Below are 22,942 nucleotides of genomic sequence, written 5' to 3'. Positions count from 1 at the left end.
ATGATTCATATCACTACAGAATTAAGGGTTCTTGTAATATAACATTGAAAAAAAATGTTTGTTACCCATTAGCCTAGAACTGAGATTGGGGAGAAGTAAATATACCAATTTCCTTTCTTTCTTTTAAACCTCATTCTTCTTCCATAATCACAAATGTTAATCATTTTATAGTTTGTCTAAGCTATGCCAGTGTTTTTAATAGATAAACTCTTTTTCACTGACATGAGACTCTGGTCATTCCTCACTACTTGAGTCCTTCCAGAAGGAAGTTGTAGTCTTCCATGCTCTGTTTAAGCACACTTTTGATTAGGAAGAAATTGGAATACTTCACAGACCTCTAATACTTCAAAGAGAAAACGTGAAAGATCTGGAACTTTGTTTTAACCAGCCATTAAAAGGAGTTTAGAGTTAGAAGGAGTCTCAGTGGCCATCTAGAACCACCCTCATTTTTTTTTTTTACATCTTTATTGGAGTATAATTGCTTTACAATGTTGTGTTAGTTTCTGCTTTATAACAAAGTGAATCAGCTATACATATACATATATCCCCATATATCCTCCCTCTTGAGTCTCCCTCCCACCCTCCCTATCCCACCCCTCTAGGTGGTCACAAAGCACTGAGCTGATCTCTCTGTGCTATGCGGCTGCTTCCCACTAGCTATCTATTTTACATTTGGTAGTATATATATGTCCATGCCACTGTCTCACTTTGTCCCAGCTTACCCTTCCCCCTCCCCGTGTCCTCAAGTCCATTCTCTACGTCTACGTCTTTATTCCTGTCCTGCCCCTAGGTTCTTCAGAACCTTTTTTTTTTTTTAGATTCCATATATATGTGTTAGCATATGGTATTTGTTTTTCTCTTTCTGGCTTACTTCACTCTGTATGACAGTCTCTAGGTCCATCCACCTCACTACAAATAACTCAGTTTTGTTTCTTTTTATGGCTGAGTAATATTCCATTGTATATATGTGCCACATCTTCTTTACCCATTCATCTGTCGATGGACACTTAGGTTGCTTCCATGTCCTGGCTATTGTAAATAGTGCTGCAGTGAACATTGTGGTACATGACTCTTTTTGAATTATGGTTTTTGCAGGGTATATGCCCAGTAGTGGGATTGCTGGGTCATATGGTAGTTCTATTTTTAGTTTTTTAAGGAACCTCCATACTGTTCTCCATAGTGGCTGTATCAATTTACATTCCCACCAACATTGCAAGAGGTTTCCCTTTTCTCCATACCCTCTCCAGCATTTATTGTTTGTAGATTTTTTGGTGATGGCCATTCTGACTGGAACCACCCACATTTTGTAGATGGGAACTCTCAGCCCCTGAGGTCAGGTGACATACTATGGTTACTCAGGTAACCAGAGGCTGGGCTGGGACCAGGACCCAAGTGCCCAAACTCAGGCCTATTCTCTTTTTTTACATCGTGTTATAATGTAGCCTGTGTCATCATAAATATGATAGTCACTTTCTCACTATTCTTCCCATTCCCAACCCATTTTATGATTTTCAAAGATCTAGAAAAGTCATCAGTTACAGTAGGCTTACTATAGCATCTGTAGCATTGTACCTGAGAAACCAAAAAATGACTAGAACAAATGTTGTACACCAATGGGCATTGTATATCAGGTTCTTCTTTTTCATGGTACTGCTAACAGTATTTTATAAATAACTATCATGCTTTTTTTTCCTGAAGGTAGGAAAAATGCATATCGAAATAGTGTCATTTTGATCTGCTTAGTTTTGGATGAAAGTGCCTTTAACCTCTCTGAGCTTCAGTATTGTCCATAGAGGAAACTATGACTTCGAAAGCATATGAAGTTCCATAGTCCTCAATTCCTGAAGAGATTTAGGCTGATTTGGGTGCATGTGTAATGTTCAGTAGGAGTGGGTGTGTTAAAACACTTCTCATGAGTTTGCTTAATATGCCGTGATATTAAGATTCTATAAGAATCACAAGCACACCCTCACAGTCTATTTCTGTTCTCCTTCTATTTCTAAAAAGGAACCAATTCCACTTTTACATTTAGTCTTTCGTTACTTTAAAATTAGTACAAAAAATTCTTGGATCCACCTTCAGAACTTAGATTTAGAGAAGATTTAGGCTCTGACAAGAAGGAGAGATTCATTCTTTCCAAATTTTCTCACCATAGCATGTCTGTGATTCTCTGAAAGATCTAGATGCTGTTTCCTCAAGTGATGTATAAGGATGCCTGAACAGATGAGCAGAGCTAAAGTGGCTTAGACTTTGTCCTTATTCATTATGTAGGATAGGGGATAATTAATTGTCTGGTTCTCTCTGTTCCCTGTTCCTTCACTCACCTGTGCCCAGAAAACTTACTTGGAAGCATAAAGTAAACTACATTCTAGAGAAGAGAATATCCATAGCTGCCTTTTGTTTTGTTTTGCTGTCTTCCCATTTCATGTGGTGCTAGTTTTCATTATCTTCTGAAGATAACCTTTTTGATCATTCAAGTTTATTGTAGGAAATTTTGAAAATACAGAAAAGATTAAAAAGAGGATAAAAACCATTCTTAATCTGGCAACTCAGAGGTAATCAATGTTAGCATTCTGGTAAGTTTCTTTCCTATTGCATATTTTCTTTTTTTTTTAAATTCTTAATGAAGACAGTGGAATCATTTGAGTAAACCTACCAATTGGCTCTAAAATTTCTAAAATCCTCATGAATCTCTAATAATCTTGATTCATTTGAAAAAAAGCCATTAATTGATATAAACAAAGAGCAGTTATTATTGTAAATTATCAGATTTCCAGAAAAGTCAAGCAATTTTAGAACAAAGAAATAATGGCTCTATCCATAACGGTCGTTTATATCTTTTCAGCCTCTATAGGAAACTCCAGTAATACACTAGGAAAATGGGAAACAACAGAAATAAAAATTTAAACACTTGGCTGTAGATTTTTGATATTCTGGTTAAAAGAAGATGGTAAAAGAGAAACTAGGTACTTTACTTCTATTTTTTAATCCAGATAGCAAATATTTATTGATTCTCTACTATTTAAAAGTCAGCACATCCTTGCACATAGTAGGCACTCAATAAATATCACATTCCTTCTCTTTGGGAATATATAAAGGAAGTGAAATGGTGCATGTAGTGCTGATTTTCCGTTTTTCAGAATCCGTTTGTTGTATTGCCTTGCTGAAGAGTAACAAGTAATGAACTCAAGGTATTGAAACAATCAGTACTTCCTTGACTGTAGGTTCAGCAGCTGTATGAGGTGCCAAAGTTTTTCTCTATAACTTTGTGCTCTACATTCTTTCTCATGATTGAATTGGTCTGGTGTTGGATCAAGACCAAATTAGTAAAAAAATAAAGGTGAATTCTGTGACTCTGTTTCCATTGATTTGAGGAAGTCAGAAATGAACCAATGTGTTTTGGGTATTCCTTTCATTTTAACTATAGGTTCCTGGAAGAATAAAAATTCAACTTCTCCATCTAGGTAGGGATGAAAAACACACTTGAAAGTATTGCCATTGAAGTTACTCTGTACTCGCTAAAGTTGTCCACTGTTAACCCACTGTTTAAAGCATGCTAGATTCTTTGCTCCAACACTCAAATCAAAATTACTACAAGACAAGAAATAGGATCTCAATGCAAAAACCATGTGGGCGAGGATTTTTTTAAAAAGATTTTCTATCACATATTACTTCATTCATGTTTTCTACATTGTCATTCATTTTACATATGAAGACTTTTCTGGGTCCCTCTTCTCCCAACCTGTTTCCACTGAACTCCCTGAAAGAAATTATTTTGGTTTGTTCTACAAGGATAAAATATGTTGGAACTCTGTTTAGAAGACCTAGAATTTCCACCTGCTGTAAGGAGAACCACGTCAAGTACCAGTAATTTTTGTAACGTGTAGGCATCGTTGCGCAGTGCTTATTATGAAATACAATGGAACTTTTCTCACTGGTTGGTTTGTAGCACCATTGTAGGAGGAAAGAGAAGAAACTGGAACATATCAAATATTTTTATTGATATATATAAGGGCAAAGAACGGTCCTGGGAAGCTTTGGTCAGAGCCTTTCATCATGACAATAGTCATCAGATCAGAGATGGAAGGGCCTTAGTGGCAATTCAGTTCAGACCCATTGTTTTAAAAATGAGAAAACTAAATTAGCAAGGTTAACAGCCAGTTAGGTGCAGAGCCAACAATAAAACGTAGATCACCTGATCTTCAGCCCAATGTTTTCTTTCTGTTATTGCACACAGCCTGAGTTAAAGCTGGGTGTTCAGTTATGCTGCTAGTTTTCATAGCAGTACTAAGTAGAAAGGGTGAAAAAAATAAAACAGGTAATGATTAAGCTTATTAGCTGATCCATTACTGTCAAAGGAAGCATTATATTATTAACATTTAGCAGTATGTTTTCATTTTTGTTTTCCTCTTTCTGTTGTTGGCTGGATTATTACTATTATTTTTAATCTTGGTCCCTGCTATCATATGTGATAAGAGGTAGAATTTTTGAGACATATATAATATCAAGATACGAACTATGAAATTTTTCCTTTTCTTAGGAATTTCTATTTTATATGTAGAATTCTTCCACAGACTAGTCATGCTTCAGACACTTTGAAATTGTGTTTTTGAAACTGAGCGATTGGCTTTTTTCTTTTCTTGCTTTTAGAGACTTTCTGAAACAAAAAGCTGCATTATTTCATCTATGTGATTCCAATGAACCAAAAGGGGCTATAATCCTGCATCCTTTAATACTTCAAAGGCAGGAGGCATCAAAGCCATCACTTGTACTCTATGCACCAAAGTTCCTTCTGCAGAGATTTATTATCTTGTTAAAATTTAAGATTAGAAATAAATACTATACTTAATCTTTAACCAAACTGTGTTGTTTGCTCCCTTACTCTTACACCGTATTTTCTGGAACCCCCAAAAAAATGCATTTGGTAGATAACAAATGAGTGAGTGAATGAACAAATACAGTCACATAATAAATAAATTCTTACAGAAGTGAAACTAGGTCATAGGCCCCTAAAGATCCAAGGAATTTTTTTTCCATGAGAAGATAAATTCTTTGTAGCTGTGAAGAGCAACTGAGACCTTGGTTTCCGAATATTTTCCCCTGTACAAATCCACCCACCTGTGAGCCACTCAGTGAATTCATGCCAGTTTGAAAACACGTTGAGTCGCTACCTACTGAAAGAGATAACCCTGTCAAGTATCATGATAAAGAATCAAATAGATTTTACATATATTTTTAGTATACCACCATTAAAAGTAGTGGGAGGGAGGGAGAGCAAAGACGGGAGAGGATACCTTTGAAAAAGCTATTTTTCCACTTACTTTTATGTTGCTTTGGTGTTGACTACTCATCGGTTAAGAATTGGAGGTAACTGTTCTTGCTCCGGGGAGATTAAAGACTATATCTGTTTATCTTGAATACATATTTGAAGCATCTGTAGAAGTCTTATTCCTCTGGTTGTTTCTAACACCTGCATGATTGATTGCCTAATTCTCTCAGTTCTGCAGTGAGAAATTACATCCATAGCAAATACAAAAAGCCTTTTAAAATAGCTATTTTTAGTCATCATTCATACAGTTACTATAAAGATAACAAATATTCATTTATCATTATGTTTTACAGAGATGTGTGTGTGTTTCTTGTAATTTAGCACATAGAGCTTATATAAGAATTAACGAGGTAATAGTACTCTCACGTACTTCGGGTCTGAGGGCCAATGCCTAAAACTTAAGCAAAAAAAGCAAAAAAAAAAAAAATGATAACATGATGTATCCTGGTTAATTTAGTATTCTGAAAGCAATGATTTTCTAAGGACTCAAAAAAAGAAAAAATAAGGCACTCAATCTAGAATACCCTTCATCCCAATATTTACCTCCACAATTTGGAAATCTGAGCCATCAGTTAGGTTATTTTGAATTATAATGTACTGTCATATTTGGAAAACATTGCCACCACCTTATATGTTGGTCTTCTTTCTTTTCCCCTCAATGCTCTCCATAGACTTTCTCTGTTTTCTGTTGTGTCCCCCATCTTTTTCGTTATTTTAAGAACAACTCAGGTTGTGCTTAGTTAATGATAAAACTAGAATCTCTCACTCAGATTATTTGCTCTGTGATAAAATGAAGCAATTGTACTGTTGCTCACCAAGGTCCCCTCTCTTCTTTGGGAGAATATTTAGCTCAAAATGTTAACAAGCCCAATATTAAGCCTTAAAAAATTGTGACTTCGAGTCATAGTTCTTTGTTTCCCATAACACACAATCTGTGTGAATGCAGCCTTGTGGAAGCTAATTTCGGTCTTCATCGGTAAAGTGATTGAAGCCAGTACTTTTGATTCACATAGAAATGTGAGTTAAAGTGCATTTTTGTCCACAGGTTTGCATGTATATTCACAGCCGCACAGACACGTTCAACCCTGAATAACCTGCCTCCCTCCTTCAATGCTAAACTTCACCTTGCCCATGCAGAGAACGCTGGGGACCTGTGCTCATTCCAGGCCCATTTTGCAACCTGCCAAAGCTATTCACAGAAGTCGTGATGTGCGGGGATGGAGTGTCTCCACTCAGCCATCCGCTACTGCATGGTTTGAAGCAATTAAGACAGTTGCCCAGAGACCCTAACTTTCTCTCAGTGCGTAGTTTATACACTGGAGACTATAAACAAAAACTAAATGTCCCAATACAATGTGTGTCCCAAACATTGCAGGTTATTTGAGATACACTTTTCCAGATAAAGTAACTTTCCAGGTAAAAATGTGGTTCATCTGAAATATATTCTGTTTTAAATTTGTAAGGATTTTCACAAAATTGGAATAAGATCTGAATTTTAAAAAAGATATCGCTTCTTAGGCATATTTCATGGTTTGAGAAGTTTATAAAAAGCATAGTAATGGTTTATTACTTTCATAACCAAAATACAGATTTGCTGTTATGCAATTAAAATTACATTTTAATTTTATCTCACTCCGTGTAGGACCTATAACTCAAATTGGATTATTTACATGTTTAAAGTATTTATAAAAGATTATGTTTTTAAGTAGCATTTGTGGAATTTGAACATAAATTCAAAATCATCCTCAAATATTTGCAACGTGTATGTAGATCTTAACTTCAAATCTTAAAGCAAAGATCTCAATCTTTAACTGACTTTCAGAGCATTTCCTGAACGGATTATGTGTATGTTAGTGAAATCAGTGTGTAATTAATTTCCTTTGTTAAAAAAATCTCCGTTTTCCCTCCACACAGTGAGCATGGCCACAAGCAGGCTAATAGGTGCTGTGGCCGGCACCATTCTGGCCCTGGGGGTGATTTTTGGAGGCACAGGGTGGGGAATAGAGTAAGCATCTTTCTGCGTTTCAGAGTGTTTCTGTTTGGTTCCTGGCGTGTGAGCTGACCCTTAGCATCTGACTCCCCCATGTGTTGTCTCATTGCTGTGTTCCCCGTGGTAGTGCCCCTTGTGGTGTGATTTGGATGTGTTTGTGTCCTGTGGTTTTCTCGTGCAGTGGAGAACCTTCTCCTGTCTGGAACAATGTGGGGCATAAAATAATATTGGGGTGCTTATGATGTCTTCACAATTAAGGCAATGGTCCAAAAGCTTCCATTGCTCCTCCATCTGTAAAAGTAATTTTAAGATACAGATATTTTGGACAAACTATTGACAAAAATGCTTTTATATGAGAGTTTGTTAGGATTCTTATAACAAGTTTAATCTTCACCAGTCAAATAGATCCACGTATACAGCTAGGAATTATCAACAGTTGTAGCTCCTTTTAAAGATAATCCAAATGTAGCCACTAATATTTCCTCCATTTATTTAGAGTGATACAGGAGGCTTCAGCTTAATTTTTTTTAAAAAAGAAGATATTCAGGATACTGCCTTTATTTTCTTCTTATAGAATAGGTTAATCATTCAAATCAGAAGTTTACATAAATATTTGGAAACAAGGAGCCTTAAGAAAGGGAAGATATTTAGTGCAAACCTTAAGTGAACAGTTGCAAATTATCTGGTGCGTTTGTCTTAAAAATAACAAGTGTATAAATAAATATATTGTGTGCCACTTGCCCTACACAGAAATACAGCTCTTCTCATTGGTGCTTTAATTTAGGTTGCTCTGTACTTGATCCACATCCTCACAACAGCTGTCATTTCTCCATGGGATATTGCTTTTATGAGGTTGCCAATCTGTAGACTAAAAGATTATCCTAATATTTTCCCCCTCTAATTACAGAGAAAGCATTTACAAATGACAGAAATACCCCACACATGCTGTCTTTTCTATTCAGTGTAGTGGTGGTAACCCTCCTCAGTGGCCCAGGAATGATTTCCTAGTATCTTAAGGAAACACCAGATAAACTCTATTCAACCTCCCCAAACCACGGGCTTGTTGCTAACATCACACACGTTCCTCCTTAGTCCCATTAGTTGCTGCACACAGTACAGTACGGGCCTGGGAGACCTCGGCACCAAAATAGCATTAAGAGAGGAGGAGTCCAGAGGTGTCACTTTGTGTTGAAGATTACCTAAGCTTTCTCTCCCCTGACTGAAGGGCTTTGACTAGACTGGGATCTTCTAACTCACATCCCATCTGTATGGACTGTGAAGCTAATTAACTCAAGGGAAGCTAAAATACTGGAAAAGATACTTTATTTCTCTTTACTTGTTAGAAAATAAATATTTTATTTCTCCTTACTTACTTGTATATGACAGAGGTAAAATATTTAGAGAAAACAAGAACTTTGTCCTGTAAAATTTCACTTTGGGTCTGTTAACTGGATTATATACAGAAGCAACATTCCTTTTCCAGGAGAAATTCTATATACATTTATGTGAAATTCCTCCTTGAAGAAAGGTAGTTTTCTAAAAAATTATCCCAATTCCATTTTTTATATTATTTTATAGTATATAAATTCCATTTTATATCATTTTATACTATTTATTGGCCATAACTGAAATGTACTAACAGAAGGGATGAATTTTAATAAATTTCCCTTGGAAAAATTTAGAGCTGGGCAAAATCCAAGGCCTTTGCTGTAAGGCATAGTCTTTGTTACCAACCTTTGTTTCATCTACCCTTCCACTGTTGTTAGCTTGTGGCTTTTTCTGGTTGTGACAGGTAAGTCCGTATAAGCATATATGTATTTCTTTAAAATAGATTTATTTATTTAACTTGGTTTCTGCACTCTTTTTGTCTATTAGTTTACTGGTTTTTTTCCTTCCAATTCTAAATTTTGCCATAATTGCTAAAAACAGAAATATAGCTTTTTAAAAATAAAATCCACATAGTATGATATAGATGGTTTTAACACTTTTTGGTTCAACTGATAGTATTAATGTTCATTTAGTCACTGAGGATTCCACAGAGCTTTTTTTTTTTGGTTTTGTTTGGGATTTTTGCCTTTACTTCTACTCCTTAGTTTATAATTGTAAATCAGGAATCATTTCTCATGGATTATGTATTGATTCTAATCCCAACCTATGCTTTCTGGGCTGGTAAAGTACAAATCATTTCTAAAGCATACGGAATGTAGACGGCAATACAAATTTTTTGAAAGTTTGTTTCAAAATTTGATTCCTTATTAAAATGTGGGAGTTTGGGATTGACATATACACACTGCTATATTTAAAATAGATAACCAACAAGGACCTACTGTATAGCCCAAGGATGTCTGCTTAATATTCTGTAACAACCTAACTGGGAAAAGAATTTGAAAAAGAATAGATACATGTATATGTATAACTGAATCACTTTGCTGTACACCTGAAACTAACACAACATTGTTAATCAACCATACTCCAATATAAAATAAAAATTTTTAAAAAAAGAACAAAAGCAGAAAAAAATGTGGGGAGGAAATACAGCTAAATGGGATAATGTTTAGCAATCTTAAAGATAGTAAATTGTTTTGGCTTTGCAGGCCGCAGGGTGTCTGTCATAGCCTGTGCGTACCTCTGCTGTCTCTGCATGAAAGCAGCCATAAACAGTATGTAAACCAATGAACGTGGCTGTGTTCCAATAAAATTTCTTTGCCAAAAAAGCATCGGGGGCATATTTGGCCTGTGGTCTGTAGTTCGCTGACCCTCAATTTGTAGCATAAGCTTGAGAGTCAGACAAATTTGTGTTCAGATTTTGCCTCTGTCTCTTATTAACTTCTAGAAGCCTCTGTTTCTTCATCTATTAAGCAGGGATGATCATAGTTCCTATCTCGTAAGGTTTTTGTGAGGATCAAATGAAATAATATTTGTCAAGAGCTTAGAACTTTACCCGGCATGTAGTAAGTGCTCAATATACAGTAGGTAATCTGCTTTTCCTGCACTCATTATTATTTATTATTTTCAGTGTGTCTCTACAGGCCACTGAGATTTATGTTCTGTAGAACCTCAGTGGTTAGCCTGTGAAGACCACATCCCCCAGCCTCCCATTGTCCCCCAGACTCACTCATCCTCCACCTCCCCACTCATGCCCACAGCACTGGGAGGTCTCCGAGTGAAAACATACAATGCACACAATTTTGGTGCTGCTAAAAGTGGCATCCATTTATGTACACAGTTGAGGGCACTGATGTGAGCAGAAAAGAGAATTTTTTTACACAGAAATGAATGTATACACAAACTCAGGATCTTAGGGGAACTATGATAATTGGCCTCATGACTTCTGAAACAGAGATGTATAGTTAGGACTGGAAGTGGCTTGCCGTTAGGAGCACTGGACCTGCATATTAGCATCCTGGAGGTTGTGATACTTAGAATAATTCGTTTGCTGAAGTTAGCGTTTCTTACATTTAAAAACAGTGAGCTAAAGTATTTTCCATGTGGGTGGAGAGGATTTACTGTATGTTTCAACTCTTAAACAACTGATAGAAGCTCCACCTTGCATTTTCTTTCTTGCTGTCTTTCCGACTCTCTCTCTCTCTCTCTATTTTTTTTTTTTTAACTATCTCTAAGTCTCAGATTTCTCTTAGCAATAACTGGAAAATTGAAGATAGATTCAATTTTCAAAAGAACCGAAGGAATCTTTTTCCCATTTCTACAGAATTACCCAAATGAATTTTATGCTTCCTTTATATCTTGTCTTTGGAACCCCATGTTGCTGTGTAAACACTGTATAGGTCTGTACAGTGAAGCTCTTTGAGAGCTTCAACGTTTCTATTTATTTGATACCCTCCTTCCGACTTCTACATTTTAACTGTCTCCAACGGGGGATAAAAAATTTAGCATTCAGACAACTTTATGTGCTGCTTGAAAGAGCATTTCAGTGGAATAGTTTTACTTCTTTTCATGCCCTCATTTGCCAGTCAGATTGAATGAATTCTAACGCAGGCGTGTTCTTTATTCGCTCTTTTACTTGTTTGATTCGTGATACTGGGAAAGGGGAGGAGAAGAAAGATGGGCAACGGCAGCTATTGGGCATCCATAATTTGCTTCAAATTCTGAAAAAGGTGAACGGAATGACTTATTCTGTCAGTGGTGCAGAAACTTTGGATTTCCAGGTAGATGAATCCAAGCAGTAGCTGTCTATAAATAAAGGCGATTTAAGTGTTTAGTGATCTTTTATGCAGGGCACTTACTTCCTGAAACTGCTTATGTGCCTGTCCCTGGTGGTAATGAAAGTGGTCGGCTCATATGACTTTCTTCCCATGATCCTTTGTCACAGGTCCTAGTGCCACCAATCTCATAATAGGCTCCATCGCTGGTGCCATCCTGGTAGCAGCTATTGTCCTTGGGGGCACAGGATGGGGATTTAAGTAAGCAATGCCGCATGTCTTCTTCTCAGTGGCTCTGGTACTTCTCTTTTCTGCTTACATAACTAAGTTTTGAGTTCCTGCTACCAGATTTTGAGTTTCAACAATAAAACTGCTAAAAATAAATATTTTTGTTCAGAAATGGGTCAGAAATGAAGAAACATGGAACCTCAAATATCATCTTCAGGCAAGTGGGAAAACATGAAATGTAGAAGGCATTCACATGCACTGCTTAAAGGAGAAGTTCTTTGATAAAATAACTTTTAGGAGCAAGCATCCTGAGAAACATTTATTTATATGCAGATAATCGAGGAAACTATGTCATTGGAAATAAGTGGATATAAGTTCCTTGTATATGTTTAAAACTGGTGTATATGCCATTGACATTTTGAAATTTTCACAAACTAAGAGACCATTTGGTTCTTATTTTTCACATGTAACATGTATAGCTTTGTGATTCGAAAAGCTTCATTAATTTTATAAAAACAGATTAAAAAAAATAGTTTTATTAATTCCCTAACCTACTGAATTGGTTTCTCATTGGAATTTGAAGTCTGTGGCTTTGTGACACTTCCTATTTTCTAATGAACTGTTAATATTGACATGATTGGTAGGCCTTTGTGTTTTCATATGACCTTTCAGTTTGGATTGTACATTGATCACTGAAGTAAGTTTGTTTAAATAGACACACCAGATAATCACAAACAAACCTTAATTGTGGTCCAAGTTTTTGGACCTAATTTATCCAGTTTGGATGTTTCCATACCTTGGATTCATTGGATAATTGCCTTTTATACCTTTTCGTGCTGTGATGACTTGATTATTGTGGTTTGTAGATAAGACCTCCTGTGCCAAACACTCCCTGTGATCAATTCAGTTTCAATTAGATCTAGGGAAACAAATTTAAACAGGAAATAAGACCATTACCCAAATTCAAAACCCACTTTGCCTCCATCTGGCTATTTAACAGAGGAAGTTTTTGACCTAAATTGAAAGTTTCAATTGAAATTGAAAGTTTCTGACCTTGAATTATCTGAATAATTGCCTTAATTATGAACTTTCTTCTATTTTATGTTTGGAATTCTGAATTCAATATATTTAAACCAGGTAAAATGTTATTATTAGAAACTGATTATGAAAGAAAAACAAACCAATAGATGATTTAAATAAATTCAACATTTTCTGCTAATTTTGTTATTATATTAAGATTTAATGCATAAGCCTACAAGATTTTGAGTGGCTTCAAGTTGGAAAGGTGTTATCAGATGGGACGTCTTTTCTACAGGGATATTTATAAACTTGAACTTGTTTGGCGAAACAGTAATTTTGGCATCAAAATACTTTGAAAAACACACACAAAGTAAGCAAGTCCTGTTTAAATTTCTTGTATGGTATTACCAAAATATTGCCCAGATGGTGAGTCTCTCACATGGTACCTAACAAAAGAATATATGTTTGTTTGGGCTGACCTAATTCCAGCAAAAACTTTTCAGTGTCTCATTACTGTAAAAATGTCATTGTACGTTGCAGTAGTTCCAGGATCTGTTATCATTCTAGAATGCTCCTTTGAACTTTTTCATAAATATACCTCAAGAAAAATAAATTGGGCTCATGCACAGGCTTATGCCTCCTTAGTGTTAGGAAACCTCAGTTTCAAAGGCCTGGAGAAGAGTCTCCTGGGCATCTTTGCCATCCAGCCACCTGCAGTGACAGATGTATCACTTCAGCATTTGGCGATAAGAGCACTGTTCTGTAGCAGGACCTCAAAACAGTGGCCTGGCCTAGCTCACAGCTTGAATTGCATGTTTCTTTGGGGAAAAACAAAAAAGCCTTTATCACTGTGTATATAAGTGGATTAGGCCCGTACAGTTTATTTATACCTGCGAGAGATGTCTAATCATCAGAACACACACACACACACACACAAAAAGAGAGGAGAAATGGATACTTAATGAGGTGAGAAAAACAGCCTTTCTGGGGGTGCTGTGCAGACACGTGTACGGCTGGGCTGTGTCAATACCCCTTCCCATCCCTATGACCCTTATAGGAAGACATTGTAGCAGGCACACAGTAGTGCGAAGTAAATATTTGTATGCCCTGAAACAAAGCAAAAATGAAGGCAGAATTCTTGAACATGTCGCTTTAGCCGTTTAAATTCGGAGAAGCTGCTACTCTTTGTGCTATTGCTTTGCTCCATGAGGAGCTTTATATTTTCAGAGTTTAGATCTTTAGATTTTAATAGTAACCATGTGGTTTGTATTAAACTTTAAATAACTGCTTCCACCTTGCAATAAAAAGCTTTGGGTGCTGAATGATAAAGCTTAGGTTTTCCCACCATTTGGACAGTTTTGGAGATGATTAGTCTAGAGGTGATTTGGAAGTAAAATTATTTGCTAGTTGAACTGAAACTTCGAGTTTTTTCATTGAGTTCAGTGTAGATACAAAAGAGCTTTCTTTAGAATCAGAAGTTGAAAACAGTTTTTAAAAAGAATTGCTCTAAATAAATACCTTTATTGGAAATCCCTCCTGAAACGGATTTTTATTACTAGACGGGAAATGGGCAAAGTAGCCTGAAGAATCTGAGGGTACATAAACTTTTAGATTAAAGGAAAATATATTAACTGCTCAGGGGAAGTACTACTTTTTTCTAATGTCACATTTCTTTAGGTATAACACTGAGTAACATAGATGTGGAGGAAGTATCATACCAAACATAATCTGTTAGAGTACGCATGAGAAATACAGCTGTGCTCTGACTCCTGACACTGTCTGCCGTTCTTTATGGTTCTTTTTTTTAAACCATATTTCCCCTGAAATAGGTGGTAAAAGCATAAGCATATGTGAGCGTACATGCATGTGTGAATGTGTACATATTTGTGTACGTAAAGTGATCATGAAGCTTTATCAAGATTGCTGTGGTCAAAAAAATAATATGAATTTAGATTACTTCTTTTTAGCAGAATAGTAGAGTCTGAAAGTTTTGGTTAACGTAAGTAAGACTTGCATGAGCAAGGTTGTGAAACTCTTAAAAAGAAAAAAAATGCTTAATTTGGTAGGTTATTTTTTTTTTAATATTCTGATATATTGGATAATGTGGCAGGCATACCTTAGTAACTTCAGTTAATTGCATATTCCAAGTATGAAGATGGCTAAGGGATAATTCAGTCTATGAACTCACAGTCTTTGGGGGTGTCAGGATTTTTCTCTGAGAAATCCTGTGAAAACTGAACATAGGCCCTTGGCACACCAATTTGTCCAACTTTCCACCACATCTGCATCGATTTACACTCACCCCATGCTCTTTTTTTCTCTCCATCCCTACACCCACTAAATAAAGCTACGAATTGTGCTGCGGAAGATTGCAAACCTCTGTCCTGGTTGACTCCTGGAGACTCATGGCCCCTATCCAGTGCTGAATAATCATGCTGCTCCACTAGGTCATTAGAGCTGTTGCTTTCCCTGGACTTCGGAAAAAAATTGAGAAAATGAAGGATCGTTTTAGTAGCATTTAGGATCTAAAGCTTAGGAAAAGTGACAAATATATAAAAAGAAAATTGCATCTCTCCATCTAAAAATGAACAGAATTGCTGTTATTAACCTAGATATGGCTTTTTAGCTGAATTCCTTAAATTTGAAGACAGGAATTTTGATGTGAACAATATGGTCATTTATATGCACATAAAGTATATCAACATCATAGGCAATGGTAGTAGAAAAGAGGAATTCTAGGTGATGGTAGGAAAAGAACTTGAAGGTAATAGATGATGCCATAGTTTGTTGGCAATTCATATCACAAGATTTTAGGATGAATATTGAGTTCTTCCAACCATAGTATAATCTCAGTCTGTGGAAGACTGTTGCCATGTCCCATTATTCCGCTGCTTGCTCTCTGCATGGGATTTGGTGGCAGGAGTGGCCGTCCTAGCCTGGCAGAGCTCCTCCTGACATTAAAAGTGTTAATTTAATAAGTCTGTGGAATTACATATGTGGTTTCCTCTCTATGAGAAGTTACTTGGGATACAAGTCCTTACTGAGCCTGACTTGAACTCTAGGAGATTCTGTTTGGCTTGTTCCTTGTCATTGGAAGTGCTAAAGAAAGGACTGTTTAGGTGCTTGCAATAAATGAAATTTAAAGGACCATATCTGGATTATCACAAGGAAAATTAACCGAATTGTTTGAATGTCACATTGGATGAAATTTGAAAGGAACTTAATATTGCTAATTACATTTTCTCAAAAAAGCAAATGTCCTTTTTTCTTTGTTTTGCTTTTCATTTTTATAGAGTTAGGAAATGGGATCAATTTTAGGTAGTCTTTCCATGAGGAGGATAGCCAGACTGCCGCTTATCTTAATTACATGACCATATCCCAGTGCAAAATAAGGAGCCCTATTCCTCTAGTACCTGCGACTCCTGGGTTAGGCACTTTCTCACTCAGACCTCACAGGTGGTGTTGGTGTTGGGTTGGCCAGAAAGACCCACTTCAGCTCCCTGACTCAACCCCCTGGGGAAGGGAACTCAGTCTAAGGTGACCAAGGAGGCGGGGTTGGGCAAAGGGTTCTTGGTGGGCAGGTGATGACTCATCATGGAAAGAAAAGAAGGTCTTAGTGGTGGATAGACATACCCTTAAAAGAAGACCTGAGACTTTGCAATTCCAAGATGGTTATTGTTACCTGAAGTGCTTTTTAAAAATTTTGTATAGATGTATATGTAGTATAATATATAGTAGACAAAAGTACAGGTTTTTCAAAAGTAGTGAAAATGGATGAAAACTGGGTCAATGCAGGGTTTATAGATTACACTAATATTTTATAATGATCCAGAAATACCTTGCAGGTTATGATGAAAAAGTGAGCTGCCTTCAGAATCTAGTGAGCAGAGGTATTCAGAGGAAACACTGTGGAAGAAAAGCAGCAGACATCTACGCATGAGAGTAGTGCTTTCTCATTAAAATAGAACAAAAAGACTTGACAGGCAGTTCTCAACGTACAGTAGCCCATAGTGGTTTTACAGTTTACCCCTGAGGAACCCTCAAAGTCAGCCTGCTGCAGGAGTATCCCTCTCTGTCTTCATCACGGGGCTCCACTTTCTCCCTGCTGGGACATCAGTGGAGGAAACATGGTCCTGGAATTCCCCATTGGTTTCTAGAGTCCATTTTCCCATAGACAGGAGGGTGGCTTGGCTTCCTGGTCTGGCCTGGGAGTCCAGTCATACTGTAGAACATTTTTTGTATAAAAAATGCAATCTAAGCTTCAAAAACTGACTTTTAAAAGGAGCACAAGCTTCTGGACACTAGAGGTTGCCTGTATGCCAGGCTGAAATGGAATTTCATATCTCCATTTAAAAATGAACCAGGGAATTCCTGGTTAGGACTCAGTGCTTTCACTGCCGTGGGCCCGGGTTCGATCCTTGGTCAGGGAACTAAGATGCCACAAGCTGCACGGTGCAGCCAAAAAAAAAAAAAAGAACCACATTGTCATGATGACCGTAAACGTGGCTATTTATCTGATGTTCCCTGAACTTGAATGAGGGCAATATAGTCATTTACATGGGTAGCATGAGCACACTTGATCTTTCCTCCACATCCGCTTTTGACGTTAATTTGACATTTCTCATGAGTTCCAGCAATACATATCTAAATAGGTTGGGGCTCCTAGTCCGTCAGGGTCATTTCACAAGGTCAAGCAGTCCCTGTTTTTCCCCACCTGACTCACAGGGCGTGTGGTTCCTTATACATCTACCTTCAAGGGCAGTGAACATAGGTAGAGACACAGGTCCTGTGCTCTGAAGTAAACTAGCTCAGTGACAGATACATCACGGGAGACTTCCTGTTTGTTCTCACCTCTCTTTCCTGGGCAGCTTCAATAACGGCTGCTTTTAAGAATACTGACCCAAAAGAGGGTTGAAGGGTTGGGGAATGGTGAAGAGAAAAAAGTAGCGCTGTTGGAAATAGTGTTTGCACTACATGTTAGCCAGTGATCCACATGCTTAAGCCATTAATGAAGATGCCATAATGAAAAGGTTAAAAAAGAGAAGGGAGATTTTCTTTAAAGATGTTTATTTTTGCTATTTCAAAAGAGAAGCATAAAAGTGGTCATCTCGGAAAAAAATAAGAACTTTGCGGGATGTCTTTCTACATATTTTGAGCTTTGGTATTGTTCTGATTTTGAATTACCTCTGGGCGAGGAGGAATATACTGTAATCCTTTTGGTACTTAGAGCTGTAAGGGTATCCAACTGGCCCCAAGTGAGTGGGCAGGGGGATGAGGGATCCTGGGGACTCACTGGTCTCCAGGTTTGCATGATGCCGCGGTGGCAGCTGCGTTGCACCCGCTCAGTGTGCAGACTGAATGCATGAGCCCCCTTGCTCGATGCCCCACATAAAGCCAGACCACGGGGAGGTTGCAACTAACTTTTGTTGTTGCCTTGTAGTGTCTTGCTGGTTCTTTCTTTTCTCTTTTTAAACATAGGAACCTCTTTTTAGGAGACCGGACACCGTGAGCAAGGCATTTTAACTTGCTTACTTCAAACTAAGCTAAGCTGCTGTATTTGCTTAACTAACCCAAGCCTGTGTCCATTCTCCCTTGAGTGTACTGTCTTACTGTGCACTCAGGTTTTCAACTTTCTAGGTAAGAAAAATGCTTGTTCCAGAGTAGGGTAAGAGCTCACACCACCAAGGCAGCAAGATAACTGAGTAGAGCAAAGGTATTTTGTTTTGTTTTTGTTTTTTCCACTTTGACAAAAGCTGATCCACTGATCTAGAACTCTCAAGTTCTGGAAGGAAGTAGCTATAAGACCTGCAGAATTTTTCTTAGTTTTGCTAATAGCCCCCTAAGTGGGAGAGCCTCCCTGGAATAATTTACATCTAGTTAAAATTAGCCATGTCATTTACTTCTGAAACAGACAAATTGGGCTGCCTGTGGCTTTCTGTGATTTACAATGAACAACTTGAAGCTTCTTTTGGTATTCATAAATGAATATACACTGGCAGGGAGGTTGTACCAACAGCCAAAAGTGTGAGCTGTTCTGTGTTTCAATTTCAAGTTATTTGGGAAAATCTGCCTTGGGGCCAGTTGATCACTTTGCTCTGGAACTAGCATTGTTGTCATTATCATTACCCTTCTCTCATCACTATCTGATTGATATTGTGGATTTTTCCCCCCTGCTTGCATCTTCTTTTGACGCACTCTGGAAGAAATGTCAAGAAGAGGAGGTTCGATCCTACTCAGCAAGGCCCCATCTGAATCAGCGGCACTGGATGAACGGCATCTTGCACTGTTGGATTCTGGGTATGACATACTTGCAGCATCGTTGCCGGAACTATTAAGTCTGTAAACAAAAACACTGGGTGGTGATGACTACAGAACTAAAGTTGGGGTGACAGGGATGGGGTAAAAGAAAACTGTCCTTTTTGGAAATAATTTCAAAGAACCTCCTCCCACCACCTGTCAATAAAAGGGAGCAAAAGACAATGTTATAAAAAGAACGATTTCAGAATTTTTTTTTCCAATGAAAGGAAGAAGGAACAACAACAAAAATTAAGTGCAATAAAAGAACCATTAAAAAATAGCAAATGTTTTTTTTCTTTCCTCAGCCTGTTGGCACTTAATATCTTCTAAATGGTTTGGCATGATTTTTTTTTTCTTTTCCTACCAATGACACACTCCAGTGGCATGAAGATCAAAGGGTAAAATCTGCATGGCATATATACAACAAGCAGCTAGCAAGCCAACCACAGCAAAACCTGCAACTGAATTCCTAAGGTGAAGGTGACAGATGAGCCCATGGAAGCTGCCTGACCCCCAGCCCCCTAGTCTAGACCAGGCCACGAGGAGCTCCACACATCCCTGCTCTTGTTGATTCACTTTCCCATTGTCTTTTCTCCTGGACCGAGCATCCTTTGGAAATGGGAGCTGGAATTTGAACAATGAAGCTATTGTATAGTTCTTTTATAAATGTAAATATGGAAATAAGAGATTTTGACACATCGTTTTCACTTGTCTGTACTGAAATATTTCTCTTGTAAAGGTTGTCTGTAAATTTGAGTTTATTGTTTGCTCCCCATCTTTTTGGGTTCTTTTCTCTATTTCTTTCTGTCTCTGTCCTTCTCTCTTGTAACGTGTTGTACAGTGATTCTTAGGTTTGCTTCAAAAAGGACAAATGTGGCCACAGATTCAGGGATTTGGGGCACAAAACAGGTGCAATTAAAAAATGAAATGCTTGAATGAGATGAAATGCTTGAAACCAAAAATAAACAAAGTGTGGGGGACACAAAGAACAAAATAACCCATATGAAAAATATAAAAATTATGTAAATGCAAATATATGTACTAAGTCTCTAAATTTTTTTGGATGTCATTATAAACATGTATATAATGTAAGAAAGTAGACACCCTCTCAAATTAATCACAAAAGTGCCAAGCTCACGGTTTTAGCTTTTGGTTCTGACAATTTTCTTTCCCTGTCTTTAATGTGCAAGGAGGATAAACTTAAAGCCTTAAATTAAAAAATAATTTTTAAATGTTGAAAGCTTGAGGAAGAAGTTAAGCTTTCCATTTTATTCATATCTATTATTGTCAATATTTCATTCATGCTTTCAACTTCCTGCCTCAAAATATATATGGTAGATACCCACTGTAAAGCTGGTCATGGGGACAGAAACAACAATTACCTTCTTGTGAGCATTGTTAAAACAGGCTTTACTTCTGTGTGTTGTATTTTCAACAAACCTTGTTTGGCCCACAGTGTATGGCCGGTCGGTGGAATGTTGCGCTGGATTACAACGGGATTCTACTATATACAAATTCACATCCTTCTTTCCCCTCCTGGCAGATTTGCAGATGTAATCTGGGTTCCCAGGTCCCTCTAAATTTAATTCACTGTCATTGAATTCTTCTTCCATTTATGGTCAAGATAGCTTTTGTTCAAGTGTTAGGTATATACTTTCATAAAGAAATTTGGTCCCAGCTTTGTTTTGAATGTAAAAACTTGTACATGATCCTTTCAGTGAGCAGCCTTCTAGAGATGAGTTTTACTGAAGGCCCCCAAAGAGCCCACACTTCTTTAATGTCCTGTTTTTAGAAACAGGACATCCAATTGTACTAGTCACTTCTTCATGACAACCAAATTAGTTGCTAGATCGAGCTTTAAATTCCTCTTCGGCGAGATTCATGACGCTAGTCTCACCACTCTTGCTTGGACTTTGCAAAGGATTAAGTCCGAAAAATGTACTGCTGAAACAGTGGGGTTTTCCCCAGGTTATCTTTAATTGTGGAAGTATCGCAATCATAGAGCAGAAACCTTAATTTCTCTATGCTACAATAAACCGTAACCTAACATCTTAATCCTGTTACTGCTTTCTGAGTCCTAGGTGCTACACAGGTAGGCAGTCTTTCTCTAGAACTAGCTGTATGTTTATATCGTACTCACAGGGCTACCTACAAGGTTTATCAGCCGTACTCTTGGCTTCCTAAGACACAGGGTGTATCCCTCTACCAAGCGGCACGGGCCCTTAGCGGAAGCTTGGAGGAAACTCAGATTACTCGGCATCTCTTCCTGTCACCACATCGTTTACATCTCTCTGTTGCTGGGTCCTATTCATTAGTGGACACTCAGCTGCTGCTGAGTCCACCGTACACATTTCACTGCTGTTCCAGAGGCACCACGGTGACTTAATAGATACAAAACCATGGTAGTGCAAACAAGTTAAATCTATTGTTAACTTTTGAGCATTTCACAAACAACATTGTAAATGTGCGATGTTATGTTTTAAATCAGACCACAGTGGTCCCCAAATATTATGTACATATGGCAAATGTCAGTGTAACTTTTTGTTACACTGGCAATTTCATAGGTAATGAAACCTATGCTCCAGTGTTAAATTATTTGTGTGTATATGTAAAATACACAAGCTTTAAGCTACCTGTGTATGACTATGAAAGATAATGCAACCATACCAGTTGTGAACAGTGGATTATAGTTATTTTTGATGGTATTAGGTTATGTAGTTTCAAACTCTGTTGTATTTTCTCTTGCATATGCCATTCATTTGCTGATTCTTGTGGTGTGAATATGCCTTTTTATTCGTTTGAGCTCCAAACACAAGCATATCACTGTTTAATGTTACCCAACAAGAGTTAGTGTTAAGTGATGACAAGTTCCCATTTCACCTGCTTACTTTTGCTACATTAAGTAATAACACATGGATGAGGAGATGTGCGCTGACTTCATTGCTCACCCTGGGATACTGCATGAGCCCATCAAATTAGAGCTACTCCTATTAGATAAATGAGCAGTACACATAAGTGCATGTTATAAAACATGAATCACGTAGAGCTGTGGAGTTTTACCAAGTGGAATGTGTGTGGGTTTAGTTTCTGTTTTTCTTTTTTTACTATGCAAAGATGGGAAATGTACAAACTTCTCAAAGACTGGTGTCTGAAGATCTTTCCAAACAGTACTTGAACCCTTTCTTTAAAGTTATCCCATCATATTTTATAGCATTGTTGCTTCCATTGTTAATTTTTATTTTTAAATAGTTTCCAGTTTTTTAAGTGCACAACCTGAAGTTTTGTTGGAAGTTAATAAATTCATTCATACCTTGTTGGCTGTCTATGGATGGAGATTCAGTAGTCATTGTATGCATCTGTAGTCAAGTGTATATTAAAACTTTTGTTAACATTGAGTGTTGTAGCTTTTTACTTTGATCATTTTTCTTAAACCCTTTTTCTGTGTCCTCTTGTATTGTTGGTTAAGTGGCTGTGCGCCTGACACGATCAAGAGTTTTAGTACTGGTCTCTTAATCAAAGGCTCACTAAAAATTTGATCAGTCAATGGAGCAAAATAAAATCTCTGATTAATGATAAATATATTGCTGATTAGGATTCAGTTTCAGTGGATTTATTGGAAATGCTTTGCTTTTAGTAAGTCAGGGGGAAAAAACACCTTAGGACTATATCATTACCATTTTTTTTTCTTTAGTGTCTCTCTACTGGGTTTAAAGAGGGGATGGCTAGTCATAGCATCCACACTTTTGACCTGGTACCATTAGAATCAAACTAAAAAGAAAAATAGAAGTATTTGGTTATCTAAACTGTATGATCAGAAACATTCAAAGAAGGAAGGTATTTCCTCACACCTTGCATGGGATTGGTCATCAAATAATATTCATTCTCCATGAAGGTCTCTCAGTGTTTCCTCTCCCTCCC

The 22,942-nt window shown here is 37.3% G+C and overlaps 1 protein-coding gene across 2 annotated transcripts in view; it reads left to right on the top strand.

The window, feature by feature from the left end:
• The window catches only part of ADAM23 (ADAM metallopeptidase domain 23), a 165,767-nt gene extending 143,348 nt beyond the window's left edge, over positions 1-22,419 (top strand). The window contains exons 25-26 of one of the 2 annotated variants that reach the window (XM_030853824.2): positions 11,650-11,740; positions 18,931-22,419. In XM_030853824.2, coding sequence (XP_030709684.1) covers positions 11,650-11,740; positions 18,931-18,979 — 140 coding nt within the window. In that variant the 3' untranslated portion in view covers positions 18,980-22,419. The remainder of the gene's footprint in view (positions 1-11,649; positions 11,741-18,930) is intronic. The other variant, XM_060301957.1, reaches the window with a different exon arrangement.
• The last annotated feature ends 523 nt before the right edge of the window (positions 22,420-22,942 follow it).

This window comes from Globicephala melas, chromosome 7, assembly GCF_963455315.2.
Source record: "Globicephala melas chromosome 7, mGloMel1.2, whole genome shotgun sequence".
Classification (NCBI taxonomy): Eukaryota; Metazoa; Chordata; class Mammalia; order Artiodactyla; family Delphinidae; genus Globicephala; species Globicephala melas.
Note: the sequence above shows the minus strand (reverse complement) of the source record. Positions and strands in the feature narration are given on the sequence as shown.